Genomic DNA, 25,090 nt, shown 5'->3' on the forward strand with positions numbered 1-25,090 from the left:
ACAGCACAGTAGCACTGCTCCATGAACCATCATATTTAATAGTTGCCATCACAGCAGATCCAGCTGAAGCACAGAGACCGCTGGCTGCAGGGACCAGGAGAGCCCTTCTGTCTCCCTGGAGATTTGTGTGGCTCCCTGCAGGCTTTAGCCCTTCCCTGCTCCGCCTCTGGAGAGGCACCCCCTTCTGCACTGGGGGCTCAAGCCCACCTTGGTGGGGTGCCTCAGCCTTGCCCCTGCCTCCACAGCTGCAGCTGGAGGGGAGAGAGGGAGAAAGGGGCAGAGAAGTGCTTCCCTTCCCCATGTTGTAGTTACTGCGGAGAGATACAAGGGGGACTCTTTCTCTCCCCAGGACACAGTTACAAGATGGGAGGTGTGGGGATGGGTGCAGAGGCAGGGGTGAGCTGTCTCAGCTCATCCCTTCTCATGCACCCCTCTGTGAGAAGAGATACCAGGACTCCCTCTGTCATCTCTGTCCAGCAGCCTTGTCCCCAGGGCTTGGCAGGGAGGTGATGTCCCCTGGGGGGGGAGCTCATCTCCCAGGCAGGAGCCATCACATGGTTCTTGTTTGCTGTAGCTGCTGTGTCTTCATACTGCAAGAGTCCGACTCTGCCACTGCATTAAAAGTCACCCCAAATGGATGTGACGGGAAGCTGGGCCATGGTCACAAGGGGGAGATGCTGTCACCCCAGCCTGCACGAGGAAAGGGCTTGAGCATGCTGGTGCCCACCCCTTCAGTGCTCACAGGCAGGGCACCCTGTGGGTGCTTCTCCAATAGAATAAACTAAGAGTATTTTGTACAATAAACACAATTTGTCCAGCCCTCCCCCCTCCCGTCCACCCCAGCCCGAGGAAGGGGAGTGATGAAAAGGGGCGGTACTCTGTGCCCCCAGGGAGCTGTTCCCAGAGCCCACTCTTCCAGTTTCAAAGCAGCTCTTGTCCATGCACGACGGGGAAGGGGCGAGTTTGCAGCCCTGTCTGTACAGGAGGTGCCTGTGCCAGCCCCTACTCCAGGTAGATGTCCTCTGTGGGGCACGTGTACTCCACATACTCCTTGTAGAATTGCTGGAAAGCCCTCCTGCAACACAGCACGAGCAAAGCTGAGCAGCGCCCTCCCCTTGGGGCATTAACAGAGCCTATTTCCACTGCTACAGCTTTCCTTCCTGCCCTTGCTCACTACCCGGATGTGAGTTTGGAGCAGGCACCCCCTGCTTCAGTCCCCGAACCTTCACACATTAGCACTCAGAGGCATCACTGGAGCAAAAGGATCTCCATCCCTGCTCTGATCCTCTGCACAGCGCATGATTTGCAACCATCTGCCAGCAAATCTTTGCACTGGGACTTGTTCCAGTGCTGTCAAGAATATGGTGCCTGTCGCCCTGTCAGCCTTGCTTTAGGGAAGTGGTGCCAGCTTGGAGCCGTGTCAGAGCCCCACACGTACGGGGAGATGGCAGAATCCAGCCTGGGGCCCTAATTCAGGGGCCTTTGGGAGGAATCCTCCTGCCCTTCAGAAGCAAGTGCCTTTCTCCCAGTCTGGCCAAGACTCACCCTACAGACTCTGCGAGGGGCTTTGTGGACTCCTCCGAGACAAAGACGTGGCAGGCAAATCTGTGGTCAGCAGGGTGCTTGGTGATGAACCCAAAATACCTGAGAGAAGAGAGACTAGGTAAGACTGGACTGACAGATGGGCAGGCACAGGTACTCCAGTACCCACCCCGGGCACTTGTGTGAATCAGCAGCCGAGGGATTTAGGAGTCGCCTCCCGCCCCCCTGCTCCAGTGGCCATCAGCTCCCATGGTCCAGTGCTGGGAAGGAGCGCCCTCCAAAGGCTGCTCCTTGCAAGAAGGTGATGCACAGGACTTGCAGGGGAAGGGGAGCTCTCATGAAAGGTGCTGGAAAGCCTTCCTTTCCCTTCCCTTCCCCTTGCAGGGCAACGCAATGCCTCCATGCCGAGAAACTGGTGCTGAGAGCAGCCCACACCTCTTTGCTACTCACTTGTTGTTCTTTGGATGGTATCCACAAAAGGAAACGTTCTTCAGTTGGAAAAAATGGCTACATTTGTTTACCTGGGGGAAAAGAAAAGGGACTGTCAAAGCTACCCTGCCCAGAGCTGCCCCACCACACCTGCAGGGTAGCCAGTCTGACCTCTGAAAAATATGTGCTCAGGTCTAGCAGCAAAATGAATCAAGGCCTGTTGCTGAGCTGCCACCTGTCTCTGTGCCATTCGGCACCAGGGCTTCTGCCCCCACTGAGGCACAAACTACAGGGACCACTTGTGGGGCACAGCTCACACCAATCACCAGCAGGGCTAGCATGAGAGGCTCTGGTGAGAGGACAGGCTCTGCAGAGGGACAGAGGAAGAGGGAGGTGAGAGCACCAAGATGAAGGGTCAGTTCAGGGAGGGCCCCAAGTACCTGCACGCACATTGATTTACCAGTCAGTCCCTGCTGCCTCCCAGCCCCACTGCCTCTTCCTCCAGCAGCTCCTATGGTATTTCCCTGAAGGCTGTGTGTCAGGCTCTACTCAGCTTAGAGGCAGTGCTATTGTTTGCCCAGTACACACAATCCTTTTCCCTTGCTAAAAAAATACTCATAAATGAATAAAAGGTAGAAGATGAATGGGTAGTTTAGAAGAAAGAAGTTATTCAAACCTCTGTCTTCAAAGAGTCCCACTCAGAAATGAGAATTTATTAAAAAAAAGTTTAAAAGCAATCGAGTTGATGATGTCCTCTAAATACAGGCAAAATTCGTAAAAAATCCCAGCCCAGCTCTCTGCCACAGTACCCATGGCCATGAACCACTCCTACATCCCTGTCTGGAGAAGAGGTTTCCAAATGGCTTGCTGTAAAGGCCTTGTTTGCTTCTGCAGAGCATCTTGCTGTGCCTTGGTAGGTTACTTATGGAGAACACTAATCAGCAGCCTACAGTATCCTGCTAAAGAGATTGCAGGGCAGATCTGGAGGACACCACTGAAAATAGCAGCAGAAAGGTTTAGGAGCAGCTCTCAGATTACCAGTGCAGCTCAGCTCACAGCATCCCAGTACAGCAAAGCACTTGGCAGCTGCATGGGTCTGGGGTGGGCATCAAGCTGTGCTAGGGCTCAAACTTGGGATCCCATGAGGCATGGGGGACCCTGATGCTAGGCCTACAACCCCTCAGACAGTGTTTCTCATCAGAGCAAGGACCATATGGGGATGAGACCCATGATTTTCATATGTGAACGTGATCTGTAGCACAGGGTACAAGAACCAGCTCAGAAGAGCAACTGGGGAAGGGATGTGATGAGTGCAGGGAGTGTGGCCCTACCTTGCTGTTCTCCTTGGAGTCGTTGGATTTCACGGCAATCTTGACCCCGCGCACGCTGATCTCCAGGACACAGCTGGAGGGTGGGTTAAAGTGCACAGTGAGGCGGCGCGTGGTGGCAATCTGGGGAGGGGGAGACAGAGAGACAACGCTCTGGCACTCATGGGCAGCATGTGATGATAGTTTGCCCCTCCCCACAGAGGCTCTGCACTTGCTCCCCACTCGCCCCTTCATGCTGCCAGGAGGAGTGACTGCTCCAGCTCGCTGCTAGGGGGCTTGGCCTGGGATGGGACTCTACCTTCTGCATGGCTGCACACAGCACGTCGTTGCCTTTGTGATAGGGAACCTGCACCGAGCCAAGGAACTTCACCCGAAACTGGTCCATCCAGTCACTGCTCTTGGCCAGAGCTGGAAGACAGAGCATGTGGGAGGTAGCATGCAGGAATAGATGCACACGACATATACCTTTGGCACATGCCCATCTCTGATGGTCAGGTGTGTGGAGCAAGATACACCTCCCCTCTCCATTTTTCCCACACCTGCACATTTCCCTGTCCAGGTAAGGCTTTTTGCAGCACCAGGTACAAGTGCCCGGCACCACAGGCAGAAGCTGCCCGGGCTCCCATCATTTCCTGCCTGGTGCCCAACACAATACTCCTTCCACCCCCCCCCCCCCAGCTCAGCACCAGCCTCCACTCAGCAGAAAGGAGGTGGGCCAGAAATTGGGGATGTCCACAGGCTGTATGCAGAGAGGACTGGTACCTGTTACATGGTCTGGGTCCTTGGTGACTTCAATAGCATAGTAAGCAGGAAAGATGCCCCGGTCCCCCGTCCGCATGTTGTAGGCCTCATACCAATAATCTTCTGCCTGCACCTCCACCAGCAAAGGATCATCCACCTCCAGCTCCAGCTCGTCCGCATGGCGAGGCACAAACCTGGGCAGGGAGTCACTAGTGCTTGGCCAGCCAGCAGCTCTGGTGGCCTACTCACTATGATACTACTAAGGTGGAGAGCAGTGAAAAACTCACAGCCAACAAAGGCAGGGAGTGTCCTTGCAGATGTAACTAGTCAAGGTTATCAGACTTCTGAATAAAGAATCTGAGCAGGTCTAGGGTCAAAAGGCAGCACCCTGGCACCTACTATGAGGGTGTACCCTACTGCATCACCCTCATTACTCCTCACAGAGGTCTTGGGTTGCTTTGGAGGTCTCTCACCCCTGCCGCAACCTAGGTGGATGTTGCTTAGCTAGTGCCTGGCTCCTGCTGGGAAGATACAAGCTAGGGACAGGGGTTTGGCCTCCAGGCTTCTCACATTAAGAAGCACTGCAGTGGAAGCAGAGGCTTAGATTAGGACCGGTCTCCCTTGAGCAGTGTGGCTAGCCACCACCATGATGGCAGGGGAGTACTGGGCTTTTTAAGCAATTGGGACAGTGCTTGTGTCTGCACTCACCTAAAGACAGCGCGGTGAGTCTGTTCCTGCTCCTCCCCATTGATCATGCAGGAGAACAACCCAAAGGACTCAGCACCTGGGAATGAATGTAAAGGGGAACATTACAGCTTTGAGGGGTCAGTAGCCTCGCAGACGGAAGGACACTGCTCTCTCAACTCACTTCTATGGTTAGGTGCCTTGGGGTGCTCACTGGAGCCTCCCCAGCAGGCTGTACTGCATTTTCAGACAGCATACTAGCTTTGCTCCATGCTTTTCAGTCTGACATCTCAGCCAAGAGGCAGAGAGCCCCCATGGCACACACTCTGCCAGAAAACCCTTTCCCGTGACACTGATAAGAGGCTGCACTGACAGCAGTGGAGCTGGAAGGACTCCAGGAAGCCAGGCATGGCTAAGAGCGCAGTGCCAGCTTCCCCGTGGCCAGCACAGCTGCTATGCCCTGGATTCCTGGACAAACTCTGTCTCAAGGGCTCATTCCCCCAGCTCTGCTAAGGCACTGGGAAAGCACAGCCAGTGGAAGTGATACCTTTATGCCAGAGGACCAAGACTTTCCTGTTGCTTTAGCATAAGGTGTTCAAAGAAAAGAAAACCTGAGGGTTCACCTGTGTGGCTACAGGAAGATTATCTCCAGGCTATCCACACAGGTCACACAAGGAGAGCATGTCCCAGACACTAGAGCTTGGGCTCCCCAAGCAGGGTTCAGTCTTATGGGGCTCTGGGTAGGAGCAAGCTGAGGGGAGGCTGGGCAGCTGCCCCATCCCTGCTCCAGCAGCGATGTTGTTCCCACAGTCCCAGCTGGTCCCTGGCTCTGCTGGAGCTGCTCCAGCGGAGCAGAGCTGGCAGCAGGAGAATTGCTGCATTAGGAACCTGGGCAGAGGCAACAGGGAGTCAGAGCATCTTGGGTGGCAGTGATCCCTGCAAAAAGGGGAGCTTTCAAACCACCCTTCAGCCACACATCAGTCACCAGCTAAGGACACAATTAGGAGGCATCTACAGAGGCTACAGGGCACTTCAGGTAAGGGCTGAAGGTGGGATGGGGGAAGGGCATTTCAGAGCAGGGCAAACTGCTGAAGCTCTGCTGGAGGAGAGACCCAGGAGTTGTCTGGGCAAGGCAGCCCCAGCGTGTGGAGCTAAACATGTCCCTGACCCAGAGCCCCCAGAGGAGCGTTCTTGACTGAGATGAAGCCACGCAGTGGTAAAAGTGAGGAAGGAAGGCACAACAAGAGCTGACACGCTCATACATGACAGAAGTGCCTAGCGGTCCTTGCTGAAAACATGATCTTTTTGTGCCAGCCCTTGGCCCTGCACAGCTGTGACAGCCATCAGCAGCAGCACGACAGGGACTGGGCCTCCAGCTTGCTCTGAGGGCAGCCCTGTCTGCCAGAGCATGGCCCTGCTTTCCCCAGCCCTCAGCCCTATGGGGACAGGCACAACCAGCTAGTCCTGTGCTCCTTGGGGCAAAGAGGGGCACTCCAGACAGGCTGCTGCACCCCACGAGATGACCAAACCTCCTCCCCTACAGCTGGGACCAGGCCGGCTTAGCCCCATGTCATGCTAGGCAAAAAGCAGTTTGAAATGCCTCCAGCTGCCTCTGCTTGAAGCTCATGAGGCCTTTCCAGGCCTCAGGCGCCTCCCTGGCTGCAAGGGAAGAAGTCACAGGCTGCAGCAAGCAAAGTTGGAGCCAGTGCCCACTGGGAGCCTCTCCATCTCACCATGGGGACCTGCCAGCCGCGCTGCATGGCATGAACAGGGTATGTTAATACCAGGAACAGGCAGGGCTGCCTGGGGACACAGTCACCAGCCCCCTCCTCCCTCCACCCAGCACTCACTGGAGGAACGTGCCCGACCGCTCATGAAGACGTTGAGGAACTTCTTGGAGAAGTGGATGTCCGCCTCAGGGGTGGAGTCCTCAGAGATGCAGACCGAGTTGCGCTTCAGCACGTCCTCCTCGTACTCCTCGCCGATGGCCGACTCATAGGGTGAGGAGACACAGTTGTCATAGACAGTGGCCGAGTCGCTCTCATCGCTGTAGCCAGAGTAGCACTGTTTGAGGCTGACCAGCTCCAGCTGCACGTTCTCGTCCACCACCAGTGTGTACTTGACCGAGTCGTAGGAGAGGGCACTGGTGTCTGAACTCACTGATGCCCTCTGAAGGTTGTGCCCTGGCCGGTAGCCACCATTCCCCCCACTGCAGGAGGTCCTGGGCAGGTTTGTCTTGTCAGGGGAGGACATATAGTCCAGCACCTCATCCTCCTCACTGATGGAGGGGTTGGTTTTCCCTGCGAGGGCTGAATAGCTGGAGGTGTCAACGTCGGAGCTGATGGACATGCGGTTCTCACTGGACTGGGACAGAAATGGCTTTTCGGCCTCCAAAGGGTCCGAGTTCTTCTGCACAGGCGTCAGATAGATCTCCTCTGTGGCCTCGAGCCTCACATCCGTCTGGTAGCGGATGCGGTCCCGGTGGGCCTCGGGACCCCTTGTTGTCACCACCACCACGCTGGCTCCATGAGGCGGGGGCCGGCTGGTCACCTGGTGCTTCTCAGGCGCCCGGGATGAGGCGATGCAGGCCGGCGCCATCTGCGTCGCTGCTGTGCGCCGACACGGGCTCTCTGTGGATGTGCCCCGGTCTTTGGTGGATGTTGTGCTGTTTTGGTGATTGACCTCATCACTCAGGCAAACGTGGTCATGGGGAGGGGTCTGCTCACCTGGAGGGGGAGGAGAGCAGTGTTGGCACTCATACTACGCCCTGGGAAGGCGGATGTTCCCGGCTTGGGGAGCTGGTGGGGGATGCACTAGCCAGGCCCCAGGCTCAAGCTGGACACACGTCCCATGTCCATGTGGGCTCTTCTCCCCAAACCCCTGCTCTGGCACTGCTTGCCACAGGCTCYGGCAGTGGATTTACTCCTCAGAGCCATGAAAGAGTGCAGGGAGCTGCCCCTGGGCAATAGCCCAAGAACTCACCCGTTTTCAGAGGGGACGATGACCGGGACACCCGCTCCTGCCAACTGTGCTTTTTCCCCAGAGAGTTGTTATTCAGCGTGTCCTGAGGAGAAGAACAAAGCTCCCTTGTAGCCAGAGCAGTAAACAGCACGTGGCACAACAGCACCCATCCCTCCCCGAGCCCACAGCACCTGGCCCAGCTCTCCCCATGGCAGTTCGCTACTGCCTGTGCACACTGGGGGACATGGGCGCATTGGGACCACCTGCCAGCCCCACACCTCGCCACACTACCACTACTGCTGGGAGGGTTTGAATGGTGGCAGGAGAAGCGCAGGCAATGGGCCAGCCAGAAGAGAGCCTGGCCTCAATTTCTGCACTTATCAGCCCTGCAGGAGCCCACACATACCTTCTCACTGCTGGATGGTCTCAACCAAAATCAAGACCCAAGGCTGCCTGAAGCCTGTCCCTGGCACACTCTCACTTTCCCACTTGCTTGCAATCCCTCCCTGCTCTCATTATCCCACCAGGCAATGAACACTTGGACAGGGACTCATTGTGGGAGATGCAGCACCTCCTTGGCTGCTCGGCACTGAAGGATGGGTCATGTGTTTGGCAGTGACGATCTCTCTGAGATGCTTTTGACATGGCGCACAGCAGCTGGAGCCGGCATGGTGGCTGGGCACATCCTGGGACTGCTGGCAGCGCCTCGACAGTCTGCGCCCGCCAGCCGCTCCTCTGTTGCATCCATGACAGTCCCCAGGTGCAGCCTGTGCTATATGGGCACACTTTTTTTCCCATCCTTCTGGCCTTGGCTACATTAAAACTACACAACATTATTAAATACAGGAACTACTAAGAGTCAGGGGTTGTGCTGTTGTCCAACCAGGAGTCAGTTACTGGATAGACTGAGTGTAACAGCAGGTACTGGAGTGAGCTATTTTGTGAGTATATATACTTATATATATAGGCATATATACGTAAACAGTTCACTAAGAGACTTCAATCCTGCCCAGCAGAAGAGGAAGAACAGGGTCAGGCCACTTGTGCTGTTCACATTCATGTGAGCACTGCGTGCGCTTATGTGGGTGCTGGTAAAGGTGCAGTGCTCCTGATCCGTGTGGCTGGTATGTGGCTGAGTGTCTGCATGCACGTGTGTGCATGCACACTGGGGATACATGCTCTGTCTCGCTGCCACACCTGGGGACAGGGAACACCAGTGGCCTTGCATCTATGGGGCTGGGACAGGGCACCTCCCTGGTCCCCAAGCCCACTAGATTGGACTCCCTCCAGTGATGCCCTCCCCACAGCCTGCTCTGGAGCATGCAGTCTCCTGCTTATGACCCCAGCCCCGTTTCCCATCCTCTCCTCCACACCCCAACACCAAGTTCCTCTCTGGTCTCCCATTCCCCAAGCTCCTTCCTGCTGGGGCACTGGGTATTTTTTCTTGAGCTGCAGTAGTGGCATTTTCCATGCTATTAGTTTTTGCTCACGTACTAAGCCCTGCTGAGACTCTGGATTTTCTCCTGGCCTCATCACAGACTGCAGCTATTCAGGAGCTGCCCTGTTCTTGCCTTGCTTCCCCATCAGCATGAAGCAAGTCATTGCCCTGTGAATCCACTAAGTTGCACATTGTTGAACAGCACAGCTGCCAGGTCCCTGCCTCTATGCAGCAAGGAGAGAGACCCCCTCCAAGGGGCTTCGATGAGCTCTCAGCACAGCCTCCAGAGCCCCTCCTGTGCCAATACAAATAATGGCATGTCCCCGCTTGCCTTTCCCAGGGACGCGATGGGCTGGGACTCAGGCCAGGCGAGCTGCTGCAATGATGGCCTCTGTGTGTGAAGCAACTCCTGCAGTGCCATGAGCCAGCCAGGCTGCCCGGACCCCAGCCAGGCCACCTGGACCAGGGTGGGAGGCAGCAAACACAGCAGGGAGAGCCCACACATCCTGCAGGGCCAGGGCACTTTGGGGTCTGTATTACCCAGCTGGGACGGAGAGGTGTTCACATGGTCTCTGAGGAAGAAGCTACCTGGTCCCAGCAGCGATTTCCTTCCTTCTCGATGCCTCCTGCCCCAGCCAGCTCTGCCCCATGCAACCACCCCTGCCAGCTGCCAGCCTGCTGCATCTGCCCAGCTTCTCCATCCTGGTGTTCTCCTGGCACATTGCTGAGCCCATGCCAGGCCCTGTGCCCTGCCTGGGCTCCCTGTGCACTCACCCCTTCACTCTGAGCCCCCCCATGGACCATGCAGGCAACGCGATGGGCTAACAGCAGAGAGGAGCTTTCCTGTGCCCAGGAGCAGCGAGGAACCGAGCGAAGCTCCTGCGCTGTTTTGACTGAGGGGCAGAGCACGTCTGCCCAGAGCCCTGCCTCTTGCTGGACACCTCCGCAGTGAAGCCAAGTCCCTACATCCCATTCTCCCTGTCCTTGGCTTGGGCCATCCCTGTGACTCCTGCTGTGGCCCCACCAACTCCGCCGTCCCCCTCCCAGGGCACCATCACCCCCCTCCTCAGCCAGCCATCCTCTCTGACATCAGAGCCAGGCCTCTCTGCCCCGCCACCCCGCAAAGCACCCTGGAAAGTATCTCTCCACAGGCCTGCTGCCATCCCTGGAGACAGGTCCAGACCAACTGCCGTGGGGTGCCTGGCTGTGCCCTGTCCCCTACAGCTGGACATGGTTCCCACATGTCGCTTGCTCCCTGGGGCTACTGCACAGGATGGCACAAAGCTGCCAGCTGTGCCCTTGTCCATTATGCTCCGTGCCTGCATGCCAGCTCCCGCCGCCTGCCCAACGCTGCTGCCTTTTCCCTGGTGCCAGCTGCCCGTCGGGGCACTGGTCTTGGCCCCTCACCCTTCTCCTCCTCCTACCTATGGCCTTGGGTGGAGAGCTGACACCAGCTGCCAGCTCCGTGCTAGCGACACCCAGCTCCGACTACTCCCCATCTGTCACCCGCAGGGACACCTGCCTCTTGCTTCGTTCTCCTCGGTTGAACGTCACCACAATGAAAATCCTCCTACTTGGCAAGAGAAGCCACTGATGAATGCAGGAAGACGACAAAAATAGCCCTGCATGTAGCACACCTTGCATGGGTATACAAAGTTTGCAGGAGAGATGGGGCAAAGGGATCCCTGTCATTGCTCAGATGGTCAGCGCGTGGGGCACTGAAATGCTGCCTGTCCGAGTGACAACAGCAATGCCGCAGCTGCGTGGGGCAGGCTGCCCCAGGGAAACCCTGGGTGAAACCTGAGAGCAAGTGAGACAACAGAAACTGCTCATCCTCCCCACCACCATTTTGGGAGTTGCCATTCTGTCTCTTGAATTTTGCACGGGGAGCTGATGTTCGCGCTTCTTTTGCAAGGCGTCACTGCTCGGGAGCAGAGCCCACCATCTCCCCACTGCCAAGCACTGTGTTGCCAGCTCTATCCAGGCTGGTGGGGCTGGGGGCTGGCCCACCAGCCAGTGTTGCCCCCAGCCCAGCCCGCAGCTCACCAGCATCATCCCAGTGCATGGGGCTCAACGGCTTACTCCTGCGTTTGACACAATATGCCCCGTTTGCTGAAGCCTGCCATCTCCGTGTGCCCTCCCCGCTCCCACCCTGCCGCCTGGCACAGCTGCCTTGGCCCTGGCCCACGCTCTCTGCCAGGCCCTGCAGGTTTGCTCCGTGCTCGACCCGGGGGAAGTGGGCTCAACCCGAGAGGGGCTGGCTGCCCCGCCTGAGCATTGCCAGGAGTGGCATGGCACCCCTGGAGAGGGGCGAGCAGGGAGGGGGCATCCACCCTCGCCGTGCCCCTGCCCACCATGCACATGCACTGCGCCTGTGTCGCAGGCGCACGCTCCTCCCAGCACAGCACGCAGCTCCTTTTATTCGCCAGCTGAACCCTGTTATCCGTCCCAGACAAAATCCCCCTGGCAGATGGGTTAACCCCCTCCTGCCCCAGCGCCCACGCCAGCCCCAGGGTGGGAGCCCCGTCCCTGCCAGCTGCACGCCCCATCACCACGGTGCACCGCTGCCTGGGCTTCCCGCCGCTCCCACGCTCCCGAGCCAGTCTCACCTGGCTCCGAGGCACCTGCGGGAAGAGGTTGAGAGTTGTGGGTCGCTTGGGCCTGTAGGTGTCCATGGTCCCAGGCGGGGGGTCCTTTTTGAGCGGCTCGGGCGCCGTCTTCTCCTCGGCCGGGGTGTCCCCCGCGGCATCGATCAGGTCGAGCTGGAGCATCTCCGCCTGCAGCCGGCTGGCCTCCCCGCCGCCCACTCCCCGGACAGCATTGGCCTGCAGGCTCACATGGCTCTGCCGGGTTTAATAGACACAGTCATGAGACTGGGTGGGAAGGTCGGGAGCCGAGCCGCGTCGCGTCGCGTCGGGGCAGGGAGGAGGGAGCTGGAGCTGGTACAGCTGCAAATCTGCACCCGCCTGCCTCTTCCTTTTAAAGGGGCAGGAATATTATTTTCAGCTCTCGAAAAGCATCTCTCAGCCAAGCTTCCTTCCCTCAGCACTGCCATCCCCAGATCAGATGCAGAGGCACCATCAGTATTTTGTCTCCCTGCTCAGCGGCTGCAGCCACGATTGCAGCCATGAGGCTGTTTTCTGGTTGGTAACTAGCCCATAGCGGGTGCTGCAGGTCTTGAGGGCAGGACGCTGTGTGGCTGAGACAAACAGGGCTGATCTACCAAGGGAGCATGCACGGTGGGGGCAAAAGCAGAGAGCCAGCTCTGCACTCACACAGCCCAGCCTCAAAGAAGCAGGGAAGGCCATGACTGCCCCAATTCACCAGCACCCACTCCCAGTTTAAAACCACCTCAGGCCAACACCGGCTGCCCTTCGCCTTCCCTGCTGCCTCCTCCGGCACAGTGGAGGCTGACTGTGGGGTGATGGGGCTGAAGGGCTTGTCTGCCACCCCACTGCTCCTCTAGGACTGTGCTTGGGTGAGTCTGCAGTGTTGTGCCAGAAACAAACCAGAATATCAGTATTACTTCAATCAGGGTAGGGTTTACACCTGTGATATAGAGACATGCAATCACTATGTTTACTCTAAAATAAACAAATGCATACACCATTTCTTTCTTCCAACTCAGACTGAGCCCTTTCTTCATTCCTGTCTAGGCTGCATAGACTCGTACAACCACTGAGTAATTCAGGTTGGAGGTTTAGTCCAAGCCTTGCTCAGAGCAGGGCTGACCTCAAAGTCGGAGCAGGTTGCTCAGGGCCTTGCACATCAGGTCTGAATAACTTCCAGGAGCAGAATCCAGTGCCTCTTTGGGCACCCATGCCAGTGCTACGCTGCTTTCCTCCTTCCTTCTCTTTATATGGGGTTGAAGTTTCCCTCATCGAGACTTGCGCCTGATGCCCCTCACCCTTTCACTGCACACCCCTGGGAGTAGTCAGGCTCTGTCTTCTCTGTAGTGCCCATTAGGTGTCTGGGGACAGCAGTGAGATCCCTCTTGGCCTCCTCATCTTAAACAAGTTATTTCTTGTCCATCCCATGTGCCAGTCCCTGGCATGTGGGGTCCTGATAGCTCTTCTGCACAGCCTGATGAGTGCCGCTCAGGGGAGCACGCACGTCACTTGGGCTGCAGACTGCCTTCTTGCCACAGCAGATAGATGCATATGTCCTCCAACGCCACAGGGCACACTGCAGACTCACGTAGGACGCCAAGTCCTCCTTGCAGAGCTGCTCTCAAGAGGTTTGCGCCCGGCTGCATGTGGACATCCCTTCCCAGGCACAGGACTTTGCACTTATCCTTGTTGAACTCCATGCAATTCCTGTCAGCCTCCAGGCTGCCACTGTCCTCTGAACGGCAGTGCTGTCCTCCAGCTTCCCCCAGTTTGGGGTCACCCATGACCTTACTGAGGGCTCACTGTCCTAACATGGGTGACCATGTTGATAATGAAGGGGACGGGTCATGCCTACTGAGTGACTGGATGGAACAGACGGACATTACGCATTTGCACACATCTGCAAATAAATTTGCACAAAAAGGATGCCCGTGCTCCTATACCCCCTAGAGCTTTAACAAGAGCTTGCAACCTGGCATTAGCTCACTGGAGGCCCTTTTATCACCAGTCCTGGTGGCTGTGGGCAGCCCCACTCTTTTCACAGCTCCAAGAGCAAGTCCCCCAGCAGCAAGAAGGAACGTGGCCTTCCTACTCAACAGTTTCCCCCTTTCAGCTGTCACTTCACCCCCAGAGCAATGCAGTTTCAGGGCTGTGGGGAGCAGAGGCCCATTGTGCTGGTGGGGCTGGCCCAGTGCTGAGCCGTGCTCCTCAGCAGGGAGATGGGTCAGGAAGAGTTTGTGCCCTGAAGGAACACACGCGTCGCAGCCTGCCATGTTGGGTGAAGAGGCGCTGTTGTCCCAGTGTGGCTGCAGGCATTGAAAGGTCAATGGTTTCCTTCCCAAGTAGCATCTGGTGCAATCATCAGAGATTCATAGGTTGCTGTGGCCAGCAATAAAGGCTGTGACTTGGCATTAGCTAGTTGAACTCTGCATTATCAGCTGTTTGTGGTGACTGTAAAGCCTTGTGAGCAGGCAGAGGTGGAGAAGAGTTTCTTTCACATCTGATGCTATCCATGTCTCCAGCCACATGGAGGATGATGCCCCTTGAGCCGGGGGAGAAGAAACAACCACCACAACCTCTCAGTGGCAGGTCTCAGAGCCCGCACCAACAGCTCTCACTGCTACCAGCTCCTACGTAGCCAGGCTAATGCCAGCACAGGCAGGGCTCTGTGTAAGGCGAACACAGTACGGATGCCCTCCCAGGGACCACCTTGTCCTAGTGTCCCTGCTGAGCATCTGGCAGGTACCAGGCAAGTGCCTGGAGGAACATTGCCCAGCTCACCACCAAAAATCAGCCCAAATGCAAAAGTCAAAGTCTTAGTTTGGCGGCACCTGTACCCCTGTGAGGGGCTGTTTGTCTCCTCTACTCTATTACAGCCAGGATATCACCACTGTCCATCCTCTTGCAAAACTTTAAATGTTCAACATCTTTGTTTTTAACCTCAGCCTTTATACAAAAAACCCTGTTATTGTGGCAGATCACATCAATTACTTGCAGCAAATCACATTGATTTTAACAAGGAAACTGAAGCACAGGAAAAGAATTGGGGAAAAAAAAATCTAACAATAAATCGTATCTAGCCAAGGTGGGTGTATTCAAGTCAGCTGACTTGATAACATTCAAAATAGTCTACTAATGATGCTGCTGGAGTAATCCTGTAGCCATAGCAAGTATCTCTGAAAGCTCATAGAGGAGGGAAAGTCACAGAAGGCTGCAGAAGAGCAAAACAGTACCTATTTTTAAAAAAGTACTCTCTGGGAGTGAGGCACCATTCAAAATTCCACAGCTAAGAGGAAACTACAACCAATGTAGGTACTTATCAGTTGCCGATAGGACATCAAAGTGATTTTGAAATCAAACAGCAATCGTTCACCTTACCATCTCAGTGGGACCTGCAGTGATTTGCAAAGATGGGGTAGGGATTAGATCTTGGAAAGCCTTTCTAACTAGCAGAATACTTCACTGCCAGAACAGGCCACCTAGGGAGGCCTTTAAGAACAAGTTATGTGAATATCTAACCCAAGGACAGCCTGAGTATGCTCAGTCCTGCCTCAGCACAGACGGGGTGAAGAGAGAACTTCCCAAAATCCCTCCAGCCTGTGGGAGGGAACAGGCAGAATTAGGGCATGAGGGAGAGCAGCACCAGTGCCTTGATCCTGCTGTGGGACTCACAGAGGATGGGAGTCTGGATCTCGATGCAAGTCACGGAGAGGCTCACACCTCTGCTACAGAGCTGTCTCTGGGCCGGCCACAAAGCTGGCGTGCTCCTGTTGTGGCTACCTCCCACCTACACAGTGCCACTCCTAATGACAGAAAACCCCAATCCCCAGTGCCAGGCAGCTGGTCTCCGGTGGCCACCGAGGCTGAGCTCCAGGGGCTGAGGGATAAAAACGGCGGAGGAAGCCTCCAGCTTAAAAAAAAAAAAAAAGAAAAAAAAAAAGAAAAGTATAAGCACAGGGAAGCAGGGGAGATGTGGGGAGCCCCTCCAAGACGCCAGACCTATGATTCCCTCTGATATCAAGCACCCGGCTTTACCCAGCAACCTGGCACTGTCCCCACAGGGGGTTCCTTAGCTGATCCACTTCATCTGCGTCCCCTCTCCCCACCACACAGCCGGGGTCGTTTCATGCCTGATTTCAAAGTGCTGCACAGAGCCTGGAGAAATGCTTCTTCTATGCAGCCTGGCACAGCCTAAAGGCTTTTTGTAGATAACAGAGGCAGGTTCAGAAGAAATTGTTTGAAAAGCCGCATATAGTAAACAGCCTTCTTGCTGCTGTAATCTATCCTGGCTTTGCTCCCTGTCTGCCTGTGCAACTGGTTCCCCGTCTGCCCCTGGATCAACAAGTTGGCTGGCACATCATTGCAGCTGTGTTTTGCTGTCATTTATCCCTTTGGGCAAGGCCTCCCCCTTTGGCATTTGGTCCAAGTTGCCTTCTTGGGGCAGATTCTGCCAGCTGCACAGTGAAATAGGTTTTTCCCATACTACTCCAGCATTTCCAGGAGTCTTTCCAGTTATGCTGAAACAACAAAATGTTTTTTTCACATCTGTATCTTCATGACTGTTTCAGGCCTTGTCACGCAATCCAGAACAGATCAGAGCATGAAGATTAAAACAGCCATATATATGCTCTTTCCTTTTGGGAAATTATTCTCTCACTCTCAGTTATTTCCAAGATGGGGATTTTTTTTTCCATTCCTGCATTAAATCATTTTTGCATGTCCTAGAATATGAATGAGGTAACAAGCCTTTATTAACTGCAGCCTGTTTTTGCCCGGAACCATCTCGCTGAAGTCAGGGATAGTCACCCTGTACTTAAAAGACAAACTGAGGCCAAATCCAAAGCAAAGTTCTTTCACTTCTTTTGTAATGATCCATTTTAATGCATCCGAGCTCCTTGCCAAGCAAGCTGCGATTTGCCAGCCGCTGGCCACGTCACACGCCTCAGAGGGCTCCGCTCCTCCCGAGCCGAGCCGACGCTCGGCGGCGGGGGTCTCATATTGCAGGGACACAGTGCTGTGGAAGAACAGCGTTAAATACAGCTCTGCTCTTCCATTGGTCTCTCTCCTGAACTAACCCTTCACTTCAGACCATATTTTAATTCATCCAGGACTTTTTGTCAAGATTAAGGATTTTTCAGCCACATTTGGGAATATTCCTCGTTCTTCCTGTGTGGTCTTCTGTCCATTAGGTACAGTCTTTGGCATTTATAGAGCTCCCTGGTGCACAAACATCAATTTAAGTCTCCTTCCAGTTTGTGTGTGCCTCAGGTACTATTTCTGGAAAGCTGCTAAAATAGTCCATGATGAAGTCATCATTGTTTTTCCACGACTTAAAAAAAACCAACCCCCCCAAAAAACCCACCTCTATTTGGGTGTTGTCCTCTGCAATGGCAGATTGTTCCTGCCACAGGATTTTGCTGCTGTGTATTTCTACCTGCTGATCAGTTCTGCCCAGACCGACCATCTCCTCAAATTCACTGGTCATTCCCGTCCAGCAGCTGCCTTCTCCAACCCTCCTTTAGGGTTCAGTCAGTCACTCTGAGGTGCTTCCCCTTGATCCTTCCCAACATTTTCCTTCTTGCTGCTAGGGGAAATACTGTATCTGCCCATTCCATAGGAGGCTCACCTCTGGGCGGGGAGTGGGCAGCTTAGACTAGCTGGTTGCTCCTAACCTGGGCAGCTCATGTCAGCCTCCATACGGGGACTTCTCCCTTCCTCATCACGCTCTGCTCTCATGTGACCTGTTGGCAGGTCTCTCTCACCCCTCAGGGCTTGCTCTGTCGTGTGGTCAGCAGCATCTCCCCTGGGCCGCATCTTCAGTCCCCATTCAATCTCCCTGCCACCCGCAGAAAACACATGCTCTCAGTGTGCCAGCATGGTGCTGCTGGTCCTGAGGCCAGCACATGCTAGAAACCCCCAGCCCTCTCTGGCCCTGCTTGGCACCCACACAGTCCTTGCTACAGCCAGGCCCCACCAGTCACTGTTACTTGCAAAGCCAGCCGTGGCCTTTCTGCCATGCAGTGATTTTTGCCAGCACAGACCTGTGGCCGCCAGGTTGACACCTGAATAAATGGCATTTCCACTCCATGGAGGCCACCCTGCAAGCTCGCGAGGCAGTGGGAAGGGGATGTGGAAATGCAGCATGCGTGGGGGTCCTGCGCCATCCGAGCGGGCCCCGAGCTCCCCGGCCCCTCCCGGCGCACGCTCCATCTGTTGGTCCCCTGCTTTGGCAACAGTGCCATCTGTCATTGCATTTCACAGCTTTGCATCAGCTTGCCTTTGCAGTGTTTCTGCTGGCGTATGTAACAGACCCCGGCCTGCTTTCCCTGTCCCACGGTGCTGGAAAGCCCCCCCCCCTTTGCAGAGGTGATGTTGCCATATGATATAATTAGCTCTTTCATCCTGGGGCCAGGTTTATCACTAACTTCCTAGCCTCTATATGGTGTCCAGGGCCAGCCCAGGCCAAAGTGCTCCTCCTGGGCCTGGCTGTTTTCCTGTTCTGCAACCTCTCATCTTACAGCCTTGCCACGCTGAGCTCACTCTGCGCTGGAATTGGATTTGAAAGCACTTTGGATCTTGCCTTTGACATTTCAGATTGAAAAACCCCTCTCGTTGCCATTGCTGCCATCACATTCTCTTCTGCTCCTCAGGCAATTTTTTATGTCCCATATAAGCCATTTGTACATATTTTTAGTAGCCATTTTTCTGCGCATGAGACTTCTTTCTTTGCTGTGTTTATGAATAGCTCACTGCTTGCCTGGAGGCAGCCTCATATCCGCCTTTAACCCAAGCAGATACTGAATGTACCCAAACATTTTTGCGAAGCAGCTTACAGCAGTCATCAGGGAAGGCGTGAGGGACATTGCTGGTGCCCGAGCAAACTCTCTGCCAAGGCTCAGGTCTCTGCATCACAGTGCAGAGATGCAGAAACTCCTCAGGAAGCTGTGTGACAGAATGGTTTTGTTTTACATGGGCAAAACACTGTATTTTTCTTTACCCTCCTTCCAAGGAACTGCTGCACTACTTGAGCTGCAGATTCCCCCCCATCCTGTTAGTCTCTCTGCCAAACCTCAGCTAAGAGCTGACATTCTGTAAGAAAAAAAAATCTGTCTAAGAGTTGGAGTCTAGCTACATTACGTGCTGCTGAGAGCTAGGACGGCTAATGGAAAGTGTCAAGCAAGCTCACCCACAGTCACCGTCTGCCTCACCTATTACAGGCTGGATTTTTCTGATGCTCTCTGCTCACTGCAGCTGCTCTCTCGCTGACATCCAGCACTGCTTTTGCCTTTAGTTTTTCCACAAGTGTTATCCCTCCCGCCTTCAAAGTATATACAGTCCATTGGCCTGGGCTCCCCCTAGTCCTGCCTCATCTTGGCTGTGAAACACTGGCCATAACTTTCTGGAGAGGCTGAGGCTGCAGCTGCAGCAGCAACGGTGGATGGCAGCCTGCCTTTCTGGGAGTAGCCAGCTTTCTGCCCAGGGGCTCAGGGAAGGTCTCTCAAATTGGACGCTCCAGCACAGGATCACTGAGTGCTCCAGGATGCCTTGACCTCCCAGGTGGTAGGTCCCTCTGCACCTCCCTGCCTGTAATGAGCAATTCCCAACACTACAAACTCACTTTCTAATTTTAAATCTGTGACAAATTCCTCTGCCTTTCTCCTCCTCTCTGGGTCTTTATCCAAATAGCAGTTTTGCAGAGGAAATATTTTTCCCTAGGGATAAAGCAATTCTCAAACCTTTTAGTTTCATCTCCAAAGTTTTCTTCCCTTTAGCATGAAACACCCTGGAAATATCCAGGCATTCTGCATTTTGCCAAATCCAATGTATTTTTCAGGTTATCTCCATTTTTCTACCCCCATGACCTTCTTGGACAGTTCAAATGGCAGTCCAAATGCCTTCTGGATCGCCACAGCATGCCTCAGGATGCTTAAGGCTGATGGGATACCCACCTGTAGCATCCGCACAGGCTTCACAGCACCCACTTTTTATTTCATCTGCCACCTGCTGGGGTTAGAGCTGTTTCCCCAAACACACACAGTCTGGTGGTCCATCCCTGTTTCACTAGCATGCCAGGTCTCCCACCTGGTGCCCTATAGAGACACCTGAGGACAATGTCTGTTAAAAGTGGCTAGCAAACAACACATAACCACCTGGTAAATGGAGAAGGGCTATCACTGTGCCAACCCAACTGCACTTGCAGGCCCCCGGGTGTGTGTGTGGGCAGAAGACGAGCAGCATTGTGCCTGGCAATGTAACCGCTGTGGTGGCATGGCCCGTGCCACCCTCAGTGCCACCTTGGAAATGTCCTTGCTTTCTGGAGGTGTCCGTGGGGCACTGGAGGCTTGCAGGCCACCTGGTGCAAATGAGGGAGCAAGCCCTGAACTGTGCCTGAACCCTTAGGCTCCCCTGCTGCAACGTTGGCCATCCTTGGAGGAACACCCCAACCCTTTTGTCACAGCAGGGGACCAAAGAGCGCAAGCTCAGACACAATTTTTAAAGTTACCAAAGTGTAGCTAGGTCAGAAAGGAGCTCCCCTGTGCTGTGGTGAAGGACAACTGCACGCTCAGGCTGAGGAGAGGGGGCTGCTGAACTGGAGATTAATGAGGTGGTGGGAGAGAAAGTGCTGCTGGCTTGGGACCTGTGGTCTGGTACAGGAGCTGCCATCTCCGATGGTCCTGCAGGTGCACACAGAGTGAGGCTGGAGGACTTTGCCTGTGCCACGTCCCCGCTGCTCTGCACCCGCCAGTCCACCATGCTTACCCGGGAGGCCAGGCTCTCCTTGCAGTGCAGGCTGATGCCACACTCATCGGTGATTTCGGAGAGATCTTCATCCTCAAACTCCTCGAGGCTGATGTCATGGGTGAGCCTGGAGGGAGTGGAGATGGCGTGGTCACTTATGGAGCACAGCTCACGTGTGGGCCATGCTGAGCCTCAGGCACATGCACAGTGGGGGGGAGGGTGCACGGAGGCGTGCTGCATGCCAGGCAGGGAGCAGCACCGCCAGGGCTGGAAGAGGCTCTTCTGGTCCTTACTGGGAAGAAAGACTGGGAAGGAGGGCTCCTTCTGGAGAGGAGAGGCCCGTCCCCACCACAGTGGGGCTTGGGCACAATCTGAGGCTGCAAGGAGTCAGGCGTGTGCCCCAGGCAGACCCTGTCTGACCGCAGCCAGCTGAGATGTGTGTGTGGGGGGGGGTTGGGAGAGGACGGGGATAGATGACACAGCTAGCCCTGTCCTGGGGAGGCTCTGGGGTTGTCCCGACTGGGCAGACTTCCCCCGTTCACAGGGCTGCTGAGCCTAAATGTACCCAACGGGGCAAGGACGAGGGTTACAGGGATGGGAAGGACCCAGTTGCCGGGCCCTGGGCAGGGCACAGCTGAAGAATGAACCCGCTGGGATGGGCGACCACATCAACAACCACCAACCTCGCACATGCCACGAGCCTGCCTGCTGTGGCCCAACTGGTGCTGGCCAACCTGAGCAGGCCTGTCCAGAAGGGATGTCCCTTAGCCAGGTGCTAGTCCATGCCTGTAGTTAGAGGGCATCTATTTCCCTTTGTGCCAAATTTACCACCTGAGGTCACTGCAGACGTCCCTGTGGCCATCGGCGCTGCCGAGCCTGTCTCGATATGGCCCTGTGCTTGGCCCCAGGGGTCCCTTAGGGCTGTCACTCCCCAACACTTATTGCACCTCTTAAAAAAGTTTACAGAGATTTCCTTTTAGCAGCTTGATATATGCTGACCACCAGGCACCTCGCGTGCTTGCTTGCTGCTTATATTCTCCAAGGAGACAGGGAGGAGCTCCTGGCTTCTGTGCATTAAAACATTTCTCTTTAGTTGTACCGCAATGCTCCTCTTCCTTATTCATTACCACAGTGGTAAACAAAAGAGGCCAGCTCAAAAGTCATCTGCCAACCAACCCAGCCCCCAGAGTTTTGTTTGAAACAGCCTGAGAGAAGCGGGTGCTGCTTTGTGGGTTGCTATTTCCATTTGCAATGTTTTCCCTTGGGCTGGGAGAAGCTCGGCGAGGAAGGGCAGTGCTGGACCCAGCTGGAGATGAGCTCGGAGGCTCCGTAACCTCCGCCAGAGGAGTCAGCGTGACAAGCGCAGGGATAACTTGCTGCCCCCGTGCTCCCAGCACAGAGCCCTTGTGGCCGGCCCCAGGGTCCCACAGGGCTCCCCAGACCGAGCCATGGAGCCAGGAGGCAGAGCAAGGGCCCGGGGTTCGCAGGAGGCCAGCACCAAGAACGAGAGGGGAAGGGGTCAGGGATCCCGATGGTGGGAAGAAAGGAGATGGATGTTTTGGGGACCTGCATTTCTCCCGCAGAGCTCCCACCTTCGCTTTAGGCACCGCTCACAGGCCTGGGGGCTTGCCCCCTGTGGCGGGACTGTGCACCTCAGGTGTCCCCCCTCCGAGGCACCAAGCCAGCACCATGGAGGGTGGCAGCAATCCCTTGTCCCGGCTCCCTGGGACAGGGAAAGGAGCAGGGGAAGCCAGTGGGGAAAGTAGTGTATTCCTTCTCCATTCCTGAGGACCCCGCATGGTGGGTGCCAGTGCCAGGGGCTTTCCCTCACCTGCCCACTGCGGTGGCTCTGTGGGGAGAAGGCAGCCGGGAATGGCCATGCCCACCCTGGCAGCCCATGCGAGACGCCCCAAAGTAGGGTGTCTGCACCTCGCTGTCTCCTGCGGCTGTTCTTCATTTCCTCCCCTCCTGTGGGCAAGAGGCTCACAACAAGCCTTCAAAGTGCAAATTGATTTCTTCTCCCATTACATGGGTCGCTGGGGTCGGACACCATTGGTTGCTAATGCTCATTACCTCCATCTGCTGAGGCGCAGGAGTGCAGGTGAGGAGCTGCAGGGTCCCAGTGCAAGACTCAACTTTGCCGAGGGCCTGGCAGGAGCTCGCCAGCTCTGCAGGGCTGGCTGGGGCAGGAGGCAGAGCTGCCCGCTTCAGGATGGGGAAAAGCCAGCCCTGTCCTGCACTCTCCAGACGGGGAGATGCTGCGCAGGCATCCAGCACGGGCCCTGCCTGCAGACACAGACTCGCAGTGGGAGAAAGGTGTGCCTGGTACCAGGGCTTGGGAGACTCCTTGTAAGTCGTCTCTTCTCTATCCACGCTGCATTAACGCTCCCATTAATGCTCCACATTAGCACCCACCCCACAGGGCTTCTGTCCTCTTGCCCTGCCAAAAACTTTGGGCTCAACTCCATGCCAAGTTCACTCCTGTCCTACAAGCATCGCTCACGGAGGATGGCAATGCACCCTGGGGAGAGGGGCTGCCCCCTTTTCCCCACGTGCACATCCACAACGACAACTCCCCCCCTGCCCGAGGCCCAGCCGGTCCCCTACCATTTCTCCCACTGGTCTTCCAGCCAGCTCTCCTCTTCGGTGCTTGACTCCATTTTCAAGGCCAGCTGCATCGAGGAGGACCCCCCTTCCCTGGGGGACACGCTCTCACCCTGAGGAAGTCCCACCCCAGCCCTTGGGGCGAGGAGGCGCCAGGGAGATGAAGGCCAAGCCCTGGGCACTGGCTGCCCCTCTGGCTGCCCCAGCGCAGTCTGTGACTGCTGGTGCTGCTCTCTGTCTCCTCACTGCGCAACCTAGGGAAGCTCATTAAAAATAGATAGAATCAGCTGTCCTGGAGGGGAAAAAAAATAAAAAAATAACCTCCAGAGCTGAGCTGGTGCCAAGCCCCTGCACTCTGCCAGGGACGCTGACTCCCTCTGCCTGCCAGCCAGCCCGGCTCCTGGTATTGGTCCAGCGTCTGGTTCCCCATCACCAGCAACAGGAGCTGGGGGGATCTGATTACCCCGGCACTGACACCCATGCCACCCGGCCACCTTCTCCTGCCCTTGCAGCATTACTGGCCAGGTCCTTCCAAGTCCCTTCCCCAAGGGGGACGGCTATATTCGTTCAGTTTCTTGCCAGTTAGAGAAGGGTCATCTCACCTACAAAAGGCATGGGCCATTTCCATCACTCATGTGGGACCAGCATCTCAGCCAGGTTCACATCCCAAGTGGAGGGAAGCACGAGGAGTACTAACAGCTCCCACTGCATCAAGGGGCAAATCCAACTGGGAGCACTGCCCCTTCCCTGGGTTCTCCCCTCTAAACCACACTCCTATTTCAGGCAGGGCTACCCCTAGGCTTCCCCTAAGCCCTAACCCTATTAAGGGTCATTTTTTGCCTCCCCTCATCCCTTCACCCCCCCTCTCAGCTGCCTTCCTTCCCTGAAGCATCAGTTTGAACAGCCCTGCAGCACTGAGGGTTGGAGACCATCCTGCAGGGCGAGCTGGACTCCCATGGGAGAGGGGAGGCATGCAGGGATCCAGACCCAAGGGCTGTCCCTGTGCCAGAGGCATCAATTGCCAGCAGGGGAAGAGCCGCTCAGATCCTCACATCCGACTTCCCATGCAACACAGACCATAAGCCTCCGAGGAGCGGTTCCTCATCTCACCCATAGCCAATGGAGCCAAAGTACGTCTCTTGGAAAGAGGCACCCGCCATGATTTAGAGATGTGGAACAGAGCGCCCCTCTTCCCCTCACAGCCTGTACTCACCCAGAGTCTTGTGCTCAGCAGGATCTCACCCCACTGCCGCACTTTTTGGCACTGCCCTCCTGCCCCACATCCCTGGCACCCATACCAAGGGCTGCTTCTCCTCGCCTCTACCTTGCCCAGGGCACTTGCTGGTGGTGACATCAGTGGGTGTATCTCCCAACCAGGCCTTCACAGGGGGCTGGTGGCCTAAAATGAAGCTGGCCAGCTATTGCTCGTGACCTGCGTTCCTGATGCCTAGAGGCCTGCCTTTGCATTTGGCTGGGTTAAAGTGGCGGTATTTGAAGGGGTCCAATTCATTAAGTGATCTGGGCCACTTTGTAGAATTATTCTGTCACTATTTATTGCTCCACCAATTTTTGTGCTATTGGTAAATTTCTCTTGCAATACTGTATTTATTGTTCTTCAGATCTTTGGTAACAATATCCAGGGCTTTATCTTTCACATCAGATCTGCCTTGGGGGCATCTGATCTATTCAAAGTCTATTCATTTAATGGTAAAAATAAAGAAATCTCTTTCTCCACATTACTCCCGCTCTTTTCTTCTCTCATGTGGCTGCTCCAGAACTACCTAGACAATACAAGGAGGCCTCTCCATTACCCCACTGCTTCCACCTCCATGCTGGAAACACCCCTGCTTTTCTCTGTTGCTTCCCAAAGAGGCTAAAAATACCAGCAAAATGAAATAGCTCCTATTCCCATCAGCTTTATTGTTGTCCATGAAAGTCTGAGTAGTAACATCGTGCCGAGCGCCCGAGCTCCTGGAGCCAGCCCTGGGTGCAAGCCTGGGCTTCGTGCCAGGGCA

General features: G+C 55.4%; 1 protein-coding gene across 1 annotated transcript; it reads right to left on the reverse strand.

Annotated features, from left to right (window-relative positions):
- Positions 1 to 18: 18 nt before the first annotated feature.
- On the reverse strand, positions 19 to 23,149 carry MAPK8IP1 (mitogen-activated protein kinase 8 interacting protein 1). Its single transcript, XM_026065860.1, has 12 exons — positions 23,079 to 23,149; positions 20,493 to 20,598; positions 11,733 to 11,966; positions 7,707 to 7,788; positions 6,575 to 7,450; positions 4,749 to 4,824; positions 4,062 to 4,234; positions 3,598 to 3,707; positions 3,303 to 3,422; positions 1,993 to 2,063; positions 1,546 to 1,644; positions 19 to 1,075 (listed from the first exon to the last, which is right to left on the reverse strand). The coding sequence occupies exons 1-12, from the start codon at positions 23,147 to 23,149 to the stop codon at positions 1,003 to 1,005; spliced, it is 2,091 nt and encodes a 696-aa protein (XP_025921645.1). The 3' UTR covers positions 19 to 1,002.
- Positions 23,150 to 25,090: the final 1,941 nt, after the last annotated feature.

This window comes from Apteryx rowi, unplaced genomic scaffold (genome assembly GCF_003343035.1).
Source record: "Apteryx rowi isolate R43461 unplaced genomic scaffold, aptRow1 scaffold_232, whole genome shotgun sequence".
In the NCBI taxonomy this organism is placed as follows: Eukaryota; Metazoa; Chordata; class Aves; order Apterygiformes; family Apterygidae; genus Apteryx; species Apteryx rowi.